We start from the raw sequence: 17,898 nt of genomic DNA on the forward strand, positions 1-17,898 counted from the left end.
CTGCACAGCGCACAGGATGGCGAGTGCCCAGCAGAGAGAGCACAGCGGAGAGCAAAAAGCCTGTGAAGGTAAAGCATTTAAGCACAATATGAAGAATTTCCTCATTCAGATCCCTATGTCAGCTGTCGGGAAATCACAGCAGCGACCCCAAAACTCCCTGCCCGTCACTTTGCAGAGAGCACACACAGGCGGAGGGATCCGAGCCGCCCTGGGCACACTGCTGCTCCCGGCCCCGACTCCAACCTGGGCCGAGCCGAAGGAGTGGGAGGCGACAGACCCCAAATCCTCCATGCGCACACACTGACCTCAGATACACAGGCCGATGGAATTACACAGCGAGCCCCTAAAACCCACGACCCCCGTGACACGAGGCACCGCGCAGACCCGCACGCGGGGACAGCGCCGGGCTGCCGCCACCACCCCGAGCCGTGCACGGAGCTCCGCTGGGACACCGCTGCCTGCACGCGGGGCCGGGCCGCGGGACAGAGCGGGGGGAGGCAGCGCCGGGACGGCCGGGGCTCCGAGCAGACCTCGCTGCCGACGCAACGCGTTCTCCTTCCGCTCCCTCCTCCCGCCGCTCCGGCCGCTTCCAGCCCCAGGTCTGCAAAATGGCTCCGGCGCTCCCCCTGCCCCCGCACTCCCGGTTTATTTGCGGGATCTGCTTCGTGCGATGGGCGCTGCCCATTTCCCGCACCTCTGCGCAGCGGGACCGCGGGGTGCGGCGGGCGGGGGCTGCTGGGCCGGGGCTGGAGCCGGAGCTGGGGTTGGAGCTGGGGCTGGGGCTGGGGCCGGTCCCGCCCCTGCTCCGCGCAGAGCCGCGGGCAGCTCCGCGGGGCCCGGGCCGAGGAGCGGCGCCGATGTGGGGCCGCCGGCGCCCGCCGGGCCGGCACTGCCGAGGTACGGAGCGGGGTGCGCCGGAGGCTGCCGGTGGGGCCGGGCGAGGGGAGAACCGCGGCCCCTCCGACCCCTCCCGGAGCCCCGCAAGAGCCCCACAGGAGCTGCGGGCCGCCCGGGGGTCGCGGCTCGTGCTGGCGGGGGGACGCGGCGCGCACGTTGGGGAGAGCGGCGTGCGGCGACTGTCGCTGCCCGGGTTATTTTTGGGAAACGGACTGCCGTGGAGAGATGGAGCTGCGGGACGGGGAATTTGTGCTCTGCGGGCAGCGATGCTTTTCGTTGGACGGTCGTAAAATCAGCGCTCCTGCAAGGCGCGCCCCGACCCGCCGCTCGTCCATCCGAGCTCCCGATGGCAGCGCCGCGAGTGCGCGCAGCCGCCTCGGCTCCTCTGCGGGCTGCCTGCGCGCTCCCGGCACCGGGCTCCGATTTTGGGCGGCCGGGAGCTGGGCAGGCTGCTCCTCGAAGGGCCCTTCCGTCGGGACGTGCTGTCGTTTCGGGGTCTGGAACCCGTCGTATCGCCGAGCAGGCAGGCAGTGAAACTTCGGAAGGTGGGCTCAGCCTCGGTCGTAGTGGGGTCCCCCACACTTTTCCAGGAAAAGCGAATGGTGAAGGTTGAGGGTGGACCTGGCAGCTCACCTGGGTGGGTGCCCTGGGGCGGGGCAGGAAAGCATAAAGGTGGGCTCTTTGGAAACACTCAGAATTAACCCTTCTGTCAGTACCAGGCAGGGACGAGCTGGTGTGAGGTGAAGCCAAACACAACTGGGAGCGATCCCATGGGGTCAGTTGGTTTCCTACGGCTTTGTGGAGAGCTGATGGACAGTGGGAGGGCGGTGGTGAGCAGCAGCTGAAAGATGGTGGTGAGCAACAGCAGGCATTGGGCTCCTGGTGTGCGTCCAGAATTTCAGAGTGCCAGCAAGTTGGCTCCGTGTGGCCTTACTCAGCTGCGAGGCACTCCCATAATTATGGCTGCAATTAAAAGCAATAGCATCCATTTACATAAGGTCCCAGGCGTTTTTAGCCATCATCTAATGAGACCATTTGTGAGGGGATAGCTATGCAGGATGAAGACGTGACGCAGGGAGTGTTTCGGGGAGGATTTTTGTTGGTCATGAAAGGAAGGGTCTGCCTGGGTTGAAAGAAATAGGACGTTTTGTTAGGAAAAAGCGCCAAGTTTTGCAAATGCAGCCCAGCAGAGGGGTGTTGTTGAGTTAAACGAAATGCTTTTAGCAGTTTATTTTTCGTGTCATCCATCTAATTTAAAAAAAAACATCAGCTTGGTTGCACCAGCATTTTGCTCAATTTGATTACATCAGTGTTCCTTCTGCTCATCCAGTGAGAGATGTTGTCAGTCCAGCTGCTGATGAAGCACTGTGGCTGTGTCCCAAATTGCTCCCCAAAGTTACGTGGTTCCCTTGGGGCTTAAACTGTGCGCACACCGTGCTGCCCACAGCCCCTTGTCTTGGCAGTGAGCTTAAACTGCAGGCTTTAAATGCTGGAAAGTTCCACAGGGAGGGTTTCTGCTTTCTTCTGAAGGAAAAGACCTTGAGGGGTGCTTTCACCCTCTCAATCTGTATGATAGTTTTCTTTTTTCTTTTAACTGTTAGTTAACTAACTACAATGGAGGCTTGTTGTCCTGGTACCCTGGTGGGTGGGCAGGTGTTGGAAGGTCACAAGGCAAGTGGCACAGAAAGGGGCAAAACTGAAAATGTAGCAGAGGAAGCAGCAGCCCCAGATGTGGAAGTTCCTGGATTCTGCTCCGGTTTTCTCCAAAAGCCATCTTTGTCCCATTTTGGTCAGTAATCGTCTGTCGGGCTTTCATTGCATCCACAGTGCGTGACTTGCAGTCTCTGAGAGCGTAAGAGGTGGTGGTGGGTTGATGATTGAACTGGTTGGTCTTAGTGGTCTTTTCCAACCTTGACGATTCTGTGATTCTGATTCTGTAAGTAATTAAATCCTACAAGAAAGTAAAGGAGTGAAGGGCTCTGAATGTGCTGTCTTGTTGTCTCCATGGTGCCTGAAGTGAAGTGGACTCCTGTTTTTATGCCATTTCTGTCAGGCACTCCAAGTGGAGACATGGGATGGTGTCACCCGCCGCTCCTCACACTGTTGTTTGCAAGGGCTGGGTGTGCTTTGGTGTGGTTTCGTTGTGCAGAGGGGTGTTTCTGGATGTCAGCATCTGTCCTGCTGCAGGTGTGAGCCCACGTGCTGCAGGAACCCTCCCCATGTGCAGCTGCAGTGGTGGGGCCTCAATGCCTGCCATGCGTCCCCTAATTGCCACCGGCTTTCCTCCGCATGGCGGATGGAAGGGATCCTTAGTGATGCTTCGTTAAGAAGGTGGGATGCAGAGCTGGCTGCATGTGTGTGGTGCCCCTGGGCTGCCTCAGTGTGGGACTGGTTTGCTTCTCAATACACATGGCCGTGCAAATGGGATGGTTTCCTTAAACAGCCAGAAATGCTCACTGCTGGATTGCAGCCCCAGCCTGCCAGTGGGTAGTTTATATCAAGTGATGCAAGGGACAAAATATTTGTGGGGATTCACGTAGAGTTAAAAGCTTCCATATGGCTGCACGCCCCTGTTCTGACATAAGTCAGTCAAGGAGCACAACAAATTTGCGTTGTTTCAACGCATCTGAAATGACTCCTGACGTTACTGCCGCCACAACAACGTTTAGATTTCAGGCTGCCTTTTGATTCCTCTGGTGGCGGTGCGTCCCTGCAGCTCCCACCAGTGCTGCCAGTCGGTAGCAGCGCTGTTTGTCAGCCCTGTGACGCCGACCTGCTGCCTTCAGAACGGGAACAAAGGGAAGAGCTTGCTGGGCTGTCTGTTACCGGTTTCAGGGGCTTGTGGCCTCACCAGGCTGCCCGGTTGCTACCGCTGCTGCTCTGTGTGCTGTACGCTTTAAACTTGTGTTAATATGGGATTGTCTGAGTGGGTATTTACATGTTCTGGTGCCACAGCCCCTCCCATGTGCTGTACGTGCTGGAGTGTTGCTTTCTCCCTTCTGGCGTTGTTATGCCTTGCTTTCTCTGCAGAGATTTGTGCTTAGACAAAGTTCTTTTTAGGTAAACAAGGAGAATTAAGGGGTTTTTCTTTTAGAAGCAGATACAGAAGGTTTCTTTGCTGCTGTCATTTGGTGACTGTTTCCCTTTGCAGCAGATTTTATTTGCAATCTTTGTGTTGTTTAGCCTGCCTGTGCTTCATCAGTCAGATTATTTTGGCTGCTGTAATTTTATTATCCTTATTAAGCTTCCTCATCTCCGTATTGACTCTGTTTGTCTCAGGAAGCTGATAAGCCCTCCAGCTGTACTTGCAAAACACACCAAGGAGCAATGTGCCCTGCAGGCTATGAAGACAGATTGGCTGGTGATAGGGATCTCGATCTGTTTGGTGCTGTTTCACCTTCCCTGCTAGGTTTTAGGCTACCTGCTCTTACTGCCAGCGTTGCAGTTGGCTAAAATGGGATTCATTTGATGTATTTTTTTTGTAAGTTATGCCATCGGTCGCTTCTGAGCAGCTTTGCTCCAGCTGTTTGTGTCCTGGGGGAGCACCCTCCCTTCTCACAGCGCTTCAGAACTTTTCCAGGGGCCGTCGATGTCGCGTGCACTGCTGGGATTTTGTTCCTCTTGTCACTGTCGGTTTTCCACACTGCCTGAGTTCTTGTCAAAAGTTGCCTTCCTGTCTGCTGCCTACAGGACGTGTGTGGAACCGGGTCTGTCTGTGGGTGTGGGCAGAGGTCTGCAGGCACGGCCGCTGCCCCCCGAGCTCATTTGCTGTGGGCTTTCGTTAGCAGCCTGCTTACCCCTGTTGTAATACACGGTGCGTGCTGTGCTCTGCTGGACCTTCACATCTCATCCCCTCGGTGTGTGTGTTCCAGCCCTGGGACAAGTCCTGTCCTCGCAGCAGGACAGCATACAGCCTCAGCTCTGCACCCTCCCCTCACTTCAGGTGCTTTCAGGTGGGCCTCTGTCGATGTATTCACGGCACAACGTTTTCAGAGAACCCCGTTCTTGTTCTCTGTCTCCTCCCTGCACAGTCACTGCTGCTTCTAACATCTCCTTGTTTTGGCTTTTAGGACACTTCTTCCACCCCCAGCCTGTGTTTCCTCCTCCTCCTCCCACAACGTGACCTTGCCTTGCTCTTTTTTCCGTGCCCTATTTCAGGCATTCACATGGCTGCAGCTTCTATTATGTGCTGATGACTCACAGATGCACTCTATACCTTTGACGGTTTGCTTCATCCAGACCAGCATCTGTCTTTCTGCTGCTGTTTTTCTCTTTGGTTTCTCCATTGGAAGTAACTCAATATTTCAAGCCCCAAAACCCTTTATGGTGCTTCTTAAGTTCTCTTTATCTCTCGGCTTTAGTACTCTGCCATCTGACGAGGAGCTTCATCCCAAAGCCTTTAGGATATTCCTTTGTTTTGCTTCACATGTTTAGATCCTATACAAAGGCTGCATATTCTTGTCAGTGTATTTCTTCTTCTGCAGCTCAGCATGTAATTTCTCGTTCTTAACACGTGTAATAAAGCTTTTCAGCTGTTTTTTTTTTTTTTTTTTTCCTTTAAAATGTCTGCCCTGGGAAATCCCACAGCTGAAGGCAGCCGATAGCATTTGCTTTTAAAGATAGGGTTAAGCACTTCAGTTCTTAGAAGGCAGCTGTTCTTACACTTACACACTTACACCCCTTGTTCTTACACACTTTACACAGAGATTTGGCTGTTGTAAACAGGTAGCACTCACGGCACCCTCGCTGAATAAAGGATAGACATGCAAAGGATGTGAATGCATAATGGATGCTGAAATATTAGGGTGGCAGTAGCTGTGAGAATAATTCATGAGCCATTCAGCCTGGAGCAGCCTTCGAGAGGCACGAGGAGAAACAGCCGGGGAAGCCTGGCATTGGCTTGTGCTCTCTGGTTGGAACATTTCCCCAGCTCCAGGTGAGCAGTGCGTGGGGGAAGTGGCTGTGCTGCGGTCCCACGGCTGGAGGAAGAGGAAAGCCTTTCATGGTGCACCGCCGGCCAGCAGTTGTGCAACGCCGTACGTGCAGTTGCTGTGGTAACAGCATCGGACACGGCCGGCACCGCGTGCCAGGGCTGTGCGCTGCAGAGCCGCCGTCCTGGGAGCTATTTCCAGTTACCCTCTGGGCACGTGAGTGCAGATGGGTCATTTGTGCAAATGCGAGGGATTTTAATGGCCAGCAGGCTCCTCCTGTTGGAAGCAGCCGCCTTGGAAGTCTCTGGTTATACAGTAAGCTACAAAGGGTTTCTTAAAACTGGGTTGCGCACACTAAACATGAATAATGGATGCCGTCTTCCCTTTATCTTGCAACGAAACTGACATGCTTATGTCCATCAAAACACTAAAATTGCTCTGAAAGGCCATGTTTTTGACAGTGGTTTGCATAAAGATAACAAGGAATGGAGTAACAGTGCAGAAAGGGATGAGCTAAAGTGATCTGCTTCTTCAACAGGGAGCTGTTGGAGAGGGTCCAGAGGAAGGCCACAAGGATGCTCAGAGGGCTGCAGCACCTCCCCTGTGAGGACAGGCTGATGGAGCTGGGCTTGTGCAGCCTGGAGAAGAGAAGCTGCAGGGTGACCTCATTGCAACCTGCAGTACCTAAAGGGAGCCTGCAGACAGGAGGGGAATCAACTCTTGGAAAGGGTAGATAATAGCAGGACAAGGAGAAATGGTTTGAAGCTGAGGGAGGGAAGATTGAGGTTGGATGTCAGGGGGAAGTTCTTCACAGAGAGAGTGGCGAGGTGCTGGAACAGCTGCCAGAGAGGCTGTGGATGCCCCGTCCATCCCTGGAGGTGTTCAAGGCCAAATTGGATGGGGCCCTGGGCAGCCTGGGCTGCTATGAAATGGGGAGGTTGGTGGTCCTGCGTGTGGCAGGGGGTTGGAGATTCATGATCCTTGAGGTCCCTTCCAACCCAAGACATTCTGTGAATCTATGATTCTATGAAAGGTGTGTTTGTTTTTTCTTGGGCTGATGATATTCACATTCCTGTAGGTGAAAGTCTGTGTGTTGCCTAGGATTCTCATGCGATCCCTGCACCAGTGACAAGACCTTCCTTCTGGTAACACGTCTGCCCCCAGTTGTCTTAGATGGATGGCCTGATAAGTTTGTATGTAAACTGCACGAGTCCCACAGAAAACTATTCAAGACATTACTTACACAGTTCTTGCAGTAAAAACCCTTATGTAGTAAGTGTTTGTTTCCTGATGGCTAGGTCATGGTGGCTTTGGAAACGCATCAGCATGCTGGAATCAAGCCAGACATGAAGAGTGCTGCAAGGGGTACGTCACTGTTTTGTGTGTATGATGAATGCTGATTATGACATTTCAGCAGATGATAAAGAAAATGTAATGAATGTAAATTAGTGTGTAAATTAGAATTAGTCCTCTCTGCCACCAAGAAGCGTGGCTGGGGCTCCTGATGGCTGAGCACTGCCAGGCCTGCCCTGCCATCAGCTCTGGTAGAAGAGACGAGCTTGTTTGCTCACCCCGTTACTGTATACCACCGTCTTCTGCTTAGACTTGCATTTTGGGATTTTTTCCCTTATGTATGCTGAGGAATATGACTTTGTTTCAGATTAAGGGCTCTCTAGTGTATGTATGCATATGGCTGTGCCCTATGGGATGTAGGATGTTGCTTAAGTCTATTCCCCAATTAGCACCTAAGGACTTCTTGCTCCCACTAGTAGCTCATCCTAATCTGAAGCATGATTACATCTTTTTTCACCCTCAGTATCTTTGGTAGATTGCTCTGTAGCCAAGCGATCCAAGAATAAAACAGACTTTCGTAAAAATAACTTCTGTAGGTGTATGTTGTTGTGGGCAGATTCTTTTTCTTTCAGTCCTGATGCCTTCAGCTTTGCTTACCTTTAGTGTAGCAAGTCTGCTTCAAGAGAACTGGAACTCTTTTCCCTTTAGACAGTGATACAAAGTATGGAGCAAATGTTGTCAGTAATGCACTTATTTCTCCTCAAAAGAAATGGACTAACTGCTAGATCACAAGGTTCAGTCCTCATGATTACGGTTGGTTTTGAACCAGGTGCTGCTGGAAGGATGTGTGGAGAAGATATGGGGAACCTGCTGAACTTGTAGCGTGGGATGCTTGACATTTTGGGGGACTTAGTGGGCTGTTTCTCATTGCCTGCCGGTTTGATGCCTGTGATATTAAGCTGAATGGGAAAACAAAAAGAATGGTGCATTTGGTTGTGGAGAAGACAGTATCTTGAGGAGCTGGGAAGTGTTCGTTTCAAGTGTTGACGTGGGTCCTGAGAAACTGAACTGAGAAGGTGTGAGTCAGTGTGTGTCAGTGTGTGTCATTTTGCTGATGTGCTGGCACAGCTCTCCGGCCCGGTTGCTCACTGTGCTTGCGAGGGAATTCTTCCTGTTCTCTGTGAGAAGCTGCGTGCAAAGGTTTTTCAGCCACGAGGGATCTCTTCTGCAGGATGGCAGTTCCCAAAGCACTGCCTTTGCCATCATCCAGGAGCTCGGGATCAGCCCAGGAGGAAGAGAGCCACCTTCTCGGTTCCTTTCCGAGCAGGGTGAGTTATCTCTTGCCTTACAAAGGTGACAACATCCCTATGCAGCTCATTAAAGACATCTCTTCCACAGAAGGAAAAACCTGCTGGGCTTGATCTGTACTCCAGGAATATGGGAATTACCCAGAGGAGGGACGGTCTGTTCCATGCAGAGGTGCTGATGTCACAGGGATGTCATCGAGGCGTCCCGTCTGCTCTGCGCTACGGTTGGTCATTAGAGTTGCAACACAGCATGGATCCAAAGCTTGGATGCCCACACTTACCCTCAAACTGCAGCTTCTCACCTCAGAATAGCACTGCAGCACCTGCCTGGCCAAAGGAAAATCAGCCCTATTGCTTGTGAGAGGTGTGGGAGAATTCTCTCCCGTTCCACCCAAAGTCCAGTTTTGAAATGTTGGAGCGTTGTTGTGAGCAGAAAGGGTGAAGCATAGTTGTGTGTTTGGTCATCACCTCTTCTAATTGGCTCGCAGTGTTGCAATGGCCTTGTATATTAGATAGCTGTTGCTGGCTGTCCTCGGGTCATTTAGCTGAATTACTCAGTGATCCTCTAAATCCTCCTTCCAGCTGCATAGATTGGGCCAATGAAGGACCATCGCAAGCCTGCTAAAGGTAGATGTGACATCATTTTCTAATTAAAATAAAAAACCCATTATAACTGGAATTGGCATTATCCTGTGCTGCGTACAAATGCTGTGGCTGGAGCACAGCAGGCTGCCAGTTAGCTGGAGGCAGCCACCCGGTCAGCCTGGAAGCAGGGAGCTGGCGTGGATAGCAGATATGTGTGGGCCTGAAGACCGTCCTGGTGCGTGTCTGTCTTTCTGAAATCGTATTTGTGCTAATGATCTTTGCAGCTTCTGTGTTCTGCTGTGCCTCCTTGCATTGCTCTCCAACAAGCTTGTGTTGTGCTGTGCGGGTGAGGTTGCTGAGAGCAGTTGTAAGCTGTAAAATGCAAGTGTATCCACAGAGCTTCCTAGAGGGGAAGTATGGGCTCGTTTCTCTTCCCACCAGTGCAATATGTAGGAGATGAAGATCCCTATTTAAAGATGGGGTAATTTAAATAAATTCCTACTTGCTCCTTCTGGCTAGAACAGCAGCATGCTGGTTGCAATGGAGAACTCTTGGATGGAGTGCTTTGCTGCTTATTTAATGTGTGTGGAAGTTGGATGCTGCCCGTTTCCTCAAGGCGCCGAATGAATATCTCATACTGGGGGGGAAAATGAACCTCGTGACAGCATGGAAAGAAAATGCTTTAGAGAAGTGGAAGTGTTTGGTCAGTGGTGAAGTATCATTCATTAGTGTTTGCTGTCTGCAAAGCTATGAGAAGATTTTGTTCTGAGGCTGATGTCTCGCCATTAAAATATTACGTCTGGGTTTTTTTGTTTGTTTGTTTTTGTTTTTTAATAATTTTTTTTCAGTTGATTGAAGGAAAAAAAACTTCAGTATTAGCAGACAGCTTTTCTCTTTTCCCTCCTCTCACTTTCTGTAACCTTCAGCACTGCCTGGGGCGCTCAGAAGCCCGGAGCTGGCGCATTTCACTCCACTACTCCTGGAAGCTTTGCTACCCCGCGGCGGTTTCTGAACGGCAAAAGCGCCCGACTTAATTTTTGCAGGGGCATGGCGTGGGTTCGGGCCATCTGTTGCCGATGGCCGTGCTTCGGCTCCCACCCCGAAGGTTTAACGCCGGCGGCGGGGGACGCTGGGCGCACGGCCGGCAAGGGCAGCGCCGCGGGGCGCAAGGCTGCGTTGGTCTGTTAGGGCGCCGGGCGGCGTTGGGGCGCCCCCTGCCGGCCGCGCGAGGACTCGTTCTGCTGGAAGGGAGGAACACGAAGCTGAGCGGGGCTGAGCGGTGGAGAACGACCTCCCAGCGCACTGCGGGCGTGGAAGTGTTCGGGTTGTGTTGTGCTTGTAAACGCATAACGTGACGTATCTCATTATCTTAACGTCCAGCGGCTATCTACGTGTTGTTGGCTTATGGCTCAGTTTCATAGGATCCTGAGGGTTGGAAGAGGGGCCTTTGGAGGTCATACAGTCCGACTCCCCTGCGATGAGCAGAGACAGCACAGCTAAGGCAGGTTGCACAGGGCCTGGTCCAGCCTTGCCTTGAGTCTCCAGGGATGGGGCACCCACTGCAACCTGTTCCAGTGCCTCACCACCCCACTGTAAAAACCTTGTTATCTAATCTAAATCTACCTTCTTTAAGCTTGGAACCATTTCTCCTTGTTCTGTCACCAGTGACCCTGCTGAAGAGTCTGTCCCTTTCTTTCTTACAGCCCCTTTGGATACTGAGCTCTCCCTGCAGCCTTCTCTTCTCCGTGCTGCACAGCCCCAGCTCTCAGCCTGTCCTCACGAGGAGCTGCTCCATCCCATCGGGCATTTTTGTGGCCCTGGTTTCTTGAAAAGCAGAGCTGACATTGCAAACCTCTTGTTTCAACACCGATGATAAGAGGGGCCTGGAAGTGTAAAGCTTGTGTTTAGTGGCTTTTTATCTTGGAGGTTCTACTGTGTGCTCTATATTTCAGGAACTTCTCAGAATCAGCTGCTTCTTTTGCTGCAAGAGTGGGAACAGGATATTGTCACAGCACTTACAGCTCTGAGCGTGCTGAGCTGCGACGCTGCATGTGCTGATCTGCAGGGCTTGGCTCAGAGCAGCCACTTCTTTGTAAATATCCTGTTTATGTAAACCCAACTCCTGACCTCTGGCTGTCTGCGTATCCTTTAATCGCTTTAAAATAGCATCTGAAGTAGCCAAACTTTTGCACTGCAGACAAGCTTATGAGCTGGTTTTTCGTGACCTGTGTCTGTTGAACTCGGTGTAGTGAGGGCGTGGGCACCTGGAGGACTGGAAAGTCTTCTTTTCTCATCCCGTGCAGGGAGCTGGTGCTGTCAGAGAAAAGGTGGGAAGGCAGGAGTCTGGGGATGCTGGGTGTTTTATGGGCGCTTTATGATCTGTCAGACTAGGCAGTGACATCTTTAGCAGGGAAATGAGGCACCTGAAAGTAATGTGGAGATACTGCGGAACTCATACAAGACTATTGGCTGTTTACAGGTAGAAAGTAGGGTTTATGTGTGATCAAGCAGAAGCCTTGTTTCACTCTCCTCTATTTTATTTCCTCATCTGGAAAAAATAATTACCACTTGCTGTCTGCATTAAGAGTTTCCTGTCTCATCAGGCAGGAGTTTGAAAAGAGCAAGGAACACTTGGTTAGTTGGCTCGGGCACCTTCTGTGCCTGAGCAGCAGCTCATTTCCAAGGCCAACTTTCCCTGTGGCATTTTCCTTCTGCAGAGTGCTTTTGCAGGTAAGCTTTCAGCTCAGCACGGCCCTGAGAGCAGAAGTTTTGTGTAAAACCTCTCCAAAGTGTCAAGGCTTATTTGTGGTCTCAGTGTAGCAAACAAAGCAGACTCTACAGCTGCTCACCTACAAAAACCAGCCCTGCTTCCCAGGCCTTTGTGTTAGGATAGGAGTTGATGAAAATGACTGTGCAGAAGATGATTGCTATCGTTTATCTGGAGTCTACTGAGCTACGTTTATTTGTTTTGTCTTTGTCTAGGAATTCAGCGTAATGCCCTTGAAAAACATGTCTGAAATAAAACCTCAGGTGTGGCACAGCATTGCTGTATTCACTTTCTCAGTCCTCTCAGTCAAAGAGCACTGCACTGAGGTTATTAAAAAAAATCTTATAAGTAAGCTTATCAACAACAAAAGCAGTTTGTCATCAAAGTGAAATCGCAAAAAGCCCAGGATGCTGTGCTTGGGATCCTTAGGAAGGGACCCTTAAAGGCCATGCATCCCAACTCCCTGTGCTGAGCAGGGACACCACAGCTCCATCAGTGCTCAGAGCCCCTCCAGCCTGACCTTGGCTGTCTGCAGGGATGCAGCACCACCTCTCTGGGCAGCTGTGCCACTGCCTCGCTGCCCTTACTGTAAAAGACTTTTTCCTTATATCCAGCATATATCTCTCCTCATTTAGCTTGAAACCATTTCCCCTTGTCCTGTCACAACAGACCCTGCTAAAGAGTCTGTCTCCTTCTTTCTTACAACCCCTTTGGATACCTACAGGCCGCTCTCAGCTCTCCCCGCAGCCTGCTCTTCTCCATGATGCACAGCCCCAGCTCAGCCTGTCCTCACAGCTGCTCCTTCCTCTCTCTGCTTTATTTTCTGACCCTTGCAAAAACACAGCTCAGGCCCCAAGTGTAGAAAGCTGTGGCCAGTCTTGAAGAGAAGGAAATCAATTCAAGCCTAGGAAGGGTAGATTTAGGCTGGATATAAGGAAGAAGTCTTTTACAGCGGGGCTGGTGAGGCACAGTGTGCGCTACCCAGCGACGGAGGTTTTCAACGCGAGGCTGAGCCCGGCGCTGTGCAGCCCGGCCTGGCCGTGGCGTCGCTGCTCAGAGCAGGGATTCGGGCTGCAGGGCCCTCAGAGGCCGTTCCAGCCTGAGGATTCCGCGATTCTCTCCGCCGCGATGGAAGGGCAGCCCGAGCACAGCAGCCCCGCCCCGCCCCGCCCCGGCGGCCCGGCCGCGCCTCGGGGGCGGAGGTAGGACGGAGGGGCCGTTCCAGGAGCCGGCCGAGGATGGCGGCGGCTGCGTCTCCGGCTCGGGAGCTGACGCAGAACCCGCTGCAGAAGACGTGGGAGCCGTACGACAACGGGCTGCCGGCGGGGCACAGCGCGCAGCGCGGCGGTGAGCGGGGCGGGCGGCGAGCGGCGGGCTCGGGCGGGGCCGGCGCGGACAGCGGCTCGGAGCGGCGGCCTGGGCCCGTGCTGCTCCGGGCGGGGAGGAGGCTGGGGTCGGTTTTGATCGCTCCGCTTCGCCTTGAAAACGCGCGTTTGTACCGAAAGTGAGGGGGACCGGGGTTCGTCCCCGTGCCGCCTCCCCAAGTGGCGGCGGCGCTGGGGACAAAAGGGGCTTTGTGTTGGTCGTGACGAGGAGCCGCCGTGCCGCCTCGCCCGGAGCGCGGGACGTGCCGGAGCGCCGCGAGCGGAGCATCGGGACGGCGGGGGGCCGGCACTGCGCACGGCGGGGAGCGGGGGGGTGGCAAGAAAAGGCCGAGAACGAGAACGGGTCGTTGGTAACGTGGTGACGGACGGAGTCTGCGTTGTAATCGAGGAGCCGTTAAGAAGAAAACCGGATTTGGATGTCGGCTTTCTTAACCTTGCTTTTTCTTGGGTTTGCTGTTGCGGTGAATATGTGGTACGTCTGGAGCCGTGTGTGAGCCTTAAAGGAGCTGCGGGAACGAAGGGACAGGCTCTGTAGCTTGGTCTGCGGTGATAGGACAAGGAAAAATGGCTTCAAATTTAAAGAGGGGGAATATAGGTTGGATATAAGGGAGATTTTTTATGATAAAGTGGTGAGGCAGTGGCACAGCTGCCCAGAGAGGTGGTGCTGCATCCCTGCAGACAGCCAAGGTCAGGCTGGAGGGGCTCTGAGCACTGATGGAGTTGTGGTGTCCCTGCTCAGCACAGGGGGTTGGACAGATAGCCCTTAAGGGTCCCCTCCGATTCAGACCATTCTGTGATAATTGCAAACAGCCAAGAGAAAGGCAGGACTCGCTCTTTCTTGGCAAAAGCCACCTCTCTTGCTCCCACGCACTGAAAAGGTGTTGCAGTGTTTCCTGCACAGCGTGTCACGCGGTGCTCTGATGAGCAGCTGGACCTGTAGCCCAGCACTGAGCTGCAGGACCCCCCAGCAGGAGGAGTGGGGGCAGTGCTGGGCTGGCCAGCTCCAACCCTCTGCTGCTGCAGGGCCCTGTGTTCTGTGAGGTGCTGCGGGAGCTGCCAGCCCGAGCCTGAGGTGGGTTTCCTGTACTCAGGATCAGCTTTCCAGGGGAGATGCTGTAGCTAGTTGCTCTGATATCTTTTAAATTTCTTGGCTTAAGCAAGATAAGCTCTTAAAGTTCTGTTTTGGTTGGGTTTTTAGTTCATCATTCCAGCTAATTACATTTATCCGTACTTGTTAGTCTTTATCTTTCTAGGAGGAGGCAGAGCAGAACTGTGCCCAGTTCTGTGGAGGACACAGCAGAGCCACGTACCAAGGGACTGACCCACGCTAAGTATTCTTTCAGTGATTTTCTGAGAGTTGTAACGCCTGTAATTACCTGAGGAGGAAGAAACCTGGCCAGGTGTATCCGGGTTGTAGCTGTCATGGCTTGGAAGTTCTGGGTTTTTTTGGTCTGAGTATCTGGAGGTCTTTGAGGAGCACGGAGTTCTGAGTGCATGTAGTGTGCCCAGCAGACTGCAGTCTTACAGCTGGCGAGAGCAGGCAGGCAGAGGGAGAAGTGCTCCGAAGGACCAACCCAAGTAATACTTGGAGGTAGTGGAGGTGTTCAGTCTTATGATAGCTGCCCCTTAACTTCTGTGGTCTCAGCATCAGCTGTCAGACTGTGAACAGCTTGGTGAATGGGCTACAGGCAAAGTGTTATAAATAAACAGCAAAGTATGCTACAGCGAAAGTTGCAGAGGATGTTTATAGAGCAGTAGATAAGCACTGAGCTTCCTGTGGTTTAAAGATCATTCCAACTGCAGTTTGTAGCTCTTGTTTCCCCAGAGCTGGAATTTGGTCATTCTCACGAGTTTTTATTTGCTGTTTGAACAGCAGAGGGAATGTACCTCAGGTCCAGAAAGAAAAGAGGAGTATCACATGAAGGCTGCCTTTCCTAAGAGCTGGCAATGCTTTTACGTGTCTGTAGTCCCAGTCCTAGGAGCTGAAGATAGAAAACATGAATGAGGTGAGGACAACACGTGTCTGAAGCTGAGGGTCAGGATGTACAATGGGTCCATCACTGGCAGCATCGAACTGCAGGAGGCAAATGTTGTCCTACAGCAAGCAAGTGGTGGCACAAGGCCAGAGAACAAACAGGAATCCCTCGTACCAAAGTGATGCTGGAAACTGGGATTTTGAGAAAAGAGAGGAGAGACAAATGGAAGATGATGGACCTCTTCAGGTAGAGGAAAGGGGGCGGAGAGCAGCCGGATGGGGAACTTTGCCTTGCGAGATGCAGAGAAGAGTGACTGTCATTGTTGATCAGCAGGAAAAAGGTGAAATAGTAATAGTCAAATTGGGTAAGAGAGTTGGGGAAAGATGTATAGCTAATGAGGTTTGAAAGGGTGTTTCTGTTGACATACAGCCAAAGATAGTTGTATGTGAGCCTCGGAATAGCACGGAAGTTTCAGGATACAGGCCTTGAGCTGAGCTCCATTGAAGCAGCAGGAATCTTTCCCTAAACTTGATGCAGCTTAGTACAAAAGCCCTTCTTGCCATATGTGTTGCTTTGAAAAATTAGCAGGAATGATGGGAAGGAGTCTCATTTTAGGTGAAAAAGGACAATTGATAATGCAGTAGGCAGTAGCTAGACTTCTAAAAAATCACTTCTGCCTCTGATTTTGTAAGGTGCAGATTTGGAAGGCTAATGAAATTCTGGACAGTGTCCCATTTAAGTTTCAAAACCACCTTCTATATCTCGCATTATTTCACAATGCAGTCTCAGGAAGCAGCAAGAAACGAGCGTGCAGTTTCTTTTTTCCTTAATTGTTAAGCGTTAAACATCACAGTGGTGGCAGCTGTAATTCTACACTGAGATGCATCTTGCTGTATACATGTAATTAATTTATTAATTAAAAGTTAAAACTGAGGTAATGCTTTGCTTAAATTGTGATACTTGATTTTAAAGTGCTGTCTCACATGTTTCAGCATGTTGTCACTTGGCCACTGTCCTTTGTGGAGTGGTGCTTTCTGTGTGCTTTTTTTCTCAGAGTGAGAGGATGCAAGGTGAGTCTCTGCAACGTGCACTTCCTGACTGCTTTCCTGCTGTAAGTTCTGTTTACGTGGGGCAGATGGTGGTGAGTTGCTGTACAAAGGGAAGGAGGGTATTGTGCCACTGGGAAAAGGGTTAAATTTGAGAGGCTTTTTTAATTTCGGAAGTTAGAAGCTGCTTGTGTGGTGGCTTTTGTGTTTGGCTGGTTTTGTGTTTTTTTAAATCAGTTCACATCCTGGTGTCAGACATTTCCCTGGAGGCATTCAAGGCCAGGCTGGATGTGGCTCTGGGCAGCCTGGTCTGGTGACTGGCGACCCTGCAATAGCCGGGGGTTGAGACAACATGAGCATTGTGGTCCTTTTCAACACAGGCCATTCCGTCCCTCTGGTTTCTTTAGAGGAATGCATAAGTCTTGAGACACTGACACTTCAAACGCTGCCATTTGCTGGGCAGTCCTGACCACTTGCAGTGTTGGCAGCATCTCACTGGGAGAGCAGCTGCCCAAATACCATGGGAAAAATTTGCTTTATTTTTAACCTTTTGCTATTTGCTGCATCATTACACTTTAAATATCGTTTTGGACTTGACTTATTTTACGGAGCGAACGAGCAACATAAAGCCTTTCAATGTGTCAGATGAGGAGGAAGAAAGCAAAGACCAGCATTTCCTCTGCTGAGTCTTGCCTGCGTTGCTTGGAACGCTGCAGAAGAAATAAGATGCTGCTCTGTGTGCTTCTGTTAGCATATTGCTGGCAGTCCCCCCCAAAGAGGAGGAGCACGCTCAGGCAGCACGGTGCCCCCGCGGAGTAGGAGTGCCCTGCCTTTGCTGGCAGGTTGTGTTGCTCAGCTTGCACCTGGGGTGGCCCTGCGTGCAGGGTTGGACTCTGATCCTGGTAAGCCCCTTCCCTTGGGGCACTCTGTGGTTCCATGGTGGAGCACAGACCCGTGTTGGCAGCAGGATGGGAGCTCAGTGAGAGGCAGCTCTGAATGGCCATTTGCTTGCCCTTGGTTTTGCAAAGTTGAGTTTTGTTCCACTCTGGGCCGATTATCGAGAGCCAGGTGTTCTGTGGGATGGCTGAGTTGGTGTCATCACGGGGAGAGGAGAATGGAGGCAGTCTGGACATGCTGCCCTTTGGGAAACTGTGCTTTGTGTGAGTGAAGTTGCCTACTTGAGTCCCTCAGGTCCCTTGGAGAGCAGATGGACCCAAGGCAGCATGTGTAACCTTTCCATGCAGATCCTTCTTCATCGTTGCTTTTGCAACACTTATTTCCCTGCTTACCTTGGAAGATGGTTTAAAACTCGAGGTGGCCATTTCAGATGAAGGACCTTTCGAGGAACAATGTCTTCCCTTAAAATTTTTCATGTCTCAGGGTGTTCTTGTATCTCATGATTTCATTTTTTTGCTCTTAAAGCCAACAGCAGAGCTTTGGCTCTGTGAGTTTTGCCCTCAGTGAGTTTTGTCCTCTTTGCGCCCCTCAGACTTTGTTTCCCTACAGCCTGCTTGCTTTCTTCCATCCAGGGAAGAGTGGAAGATGGACAAGAAATCATGGTCCTTCTTGTTAGCAGGCTTGGGTGCAGGAGAGCTGGCTTGGAAGGCTTTCATCAGTTTTTCTGGACTGTTGCATCTGTGTGAGTGGGTCTGCTTTAGTTTGCGCTCCATCACGTTCAGTGCATGGAGTGGCAGTCTCTTTAATGGATTTG

The 17,898-nt window shown here is 51.7% G+C and overlaps 1 protein-coding gene across 16 annotated transcripts in view; it reads left to right on the top strand.

Moving 5' to 3' along the window:
- The first annotated feature begins 1 nt into the window (after position 1).
- LOC128078328 (6-phosphofructo-2-kinase/fructose-2,6-bisphosphatase 4) overlaps positions 2 to 17,898 on the top strand; it is a 43,700-nt gene continuing 25,803 nt past the window's right edge. For 3 of the 16 annotated variants that reach the window (XM_052678405.1, XM_052678406.1, XM_052678407.1), the window contains exon 1: positions 308 to 599. In XM_052678405.1, coding sequence (XP_052534365.1) covers positions 323 to 599 — 277 coding nt within the window. In that variant the 5' untranslated portion in view covers positions 308 to 322. Of the gene's footprint in view, positions 69 to 307; positions 600 to 806; positions 898 to 1,228; positions 1,443 to 7,159; positions 7,194 to 9,012; positions 9,056 to 12,986; positions 13,128 to 17,898 lie in introns of those variants that run through there. The other 13 variants (XM_052678411.1, XM_052678413.1, XM_052678422.1 and 10 more) reach the window with 10 other exon arrangements.

Source organism: Tympanuchus pallidicinctus, unplaced genomic scaffold, assembly GCF_026119805.1.
Source record: "Tympanuchus pallidicinctus isolate F22 unplaced genomic scaffold, pur_lepc_1.0 scaffold17, whole genome shotgun sequence".
NCBI classification, from domain to species: Eukaryota; Metazoa; Chordata; class Aves; order Galliformes; family Phasianidae; genus Tympanuchus; species Tympanuchus pallidicinctus.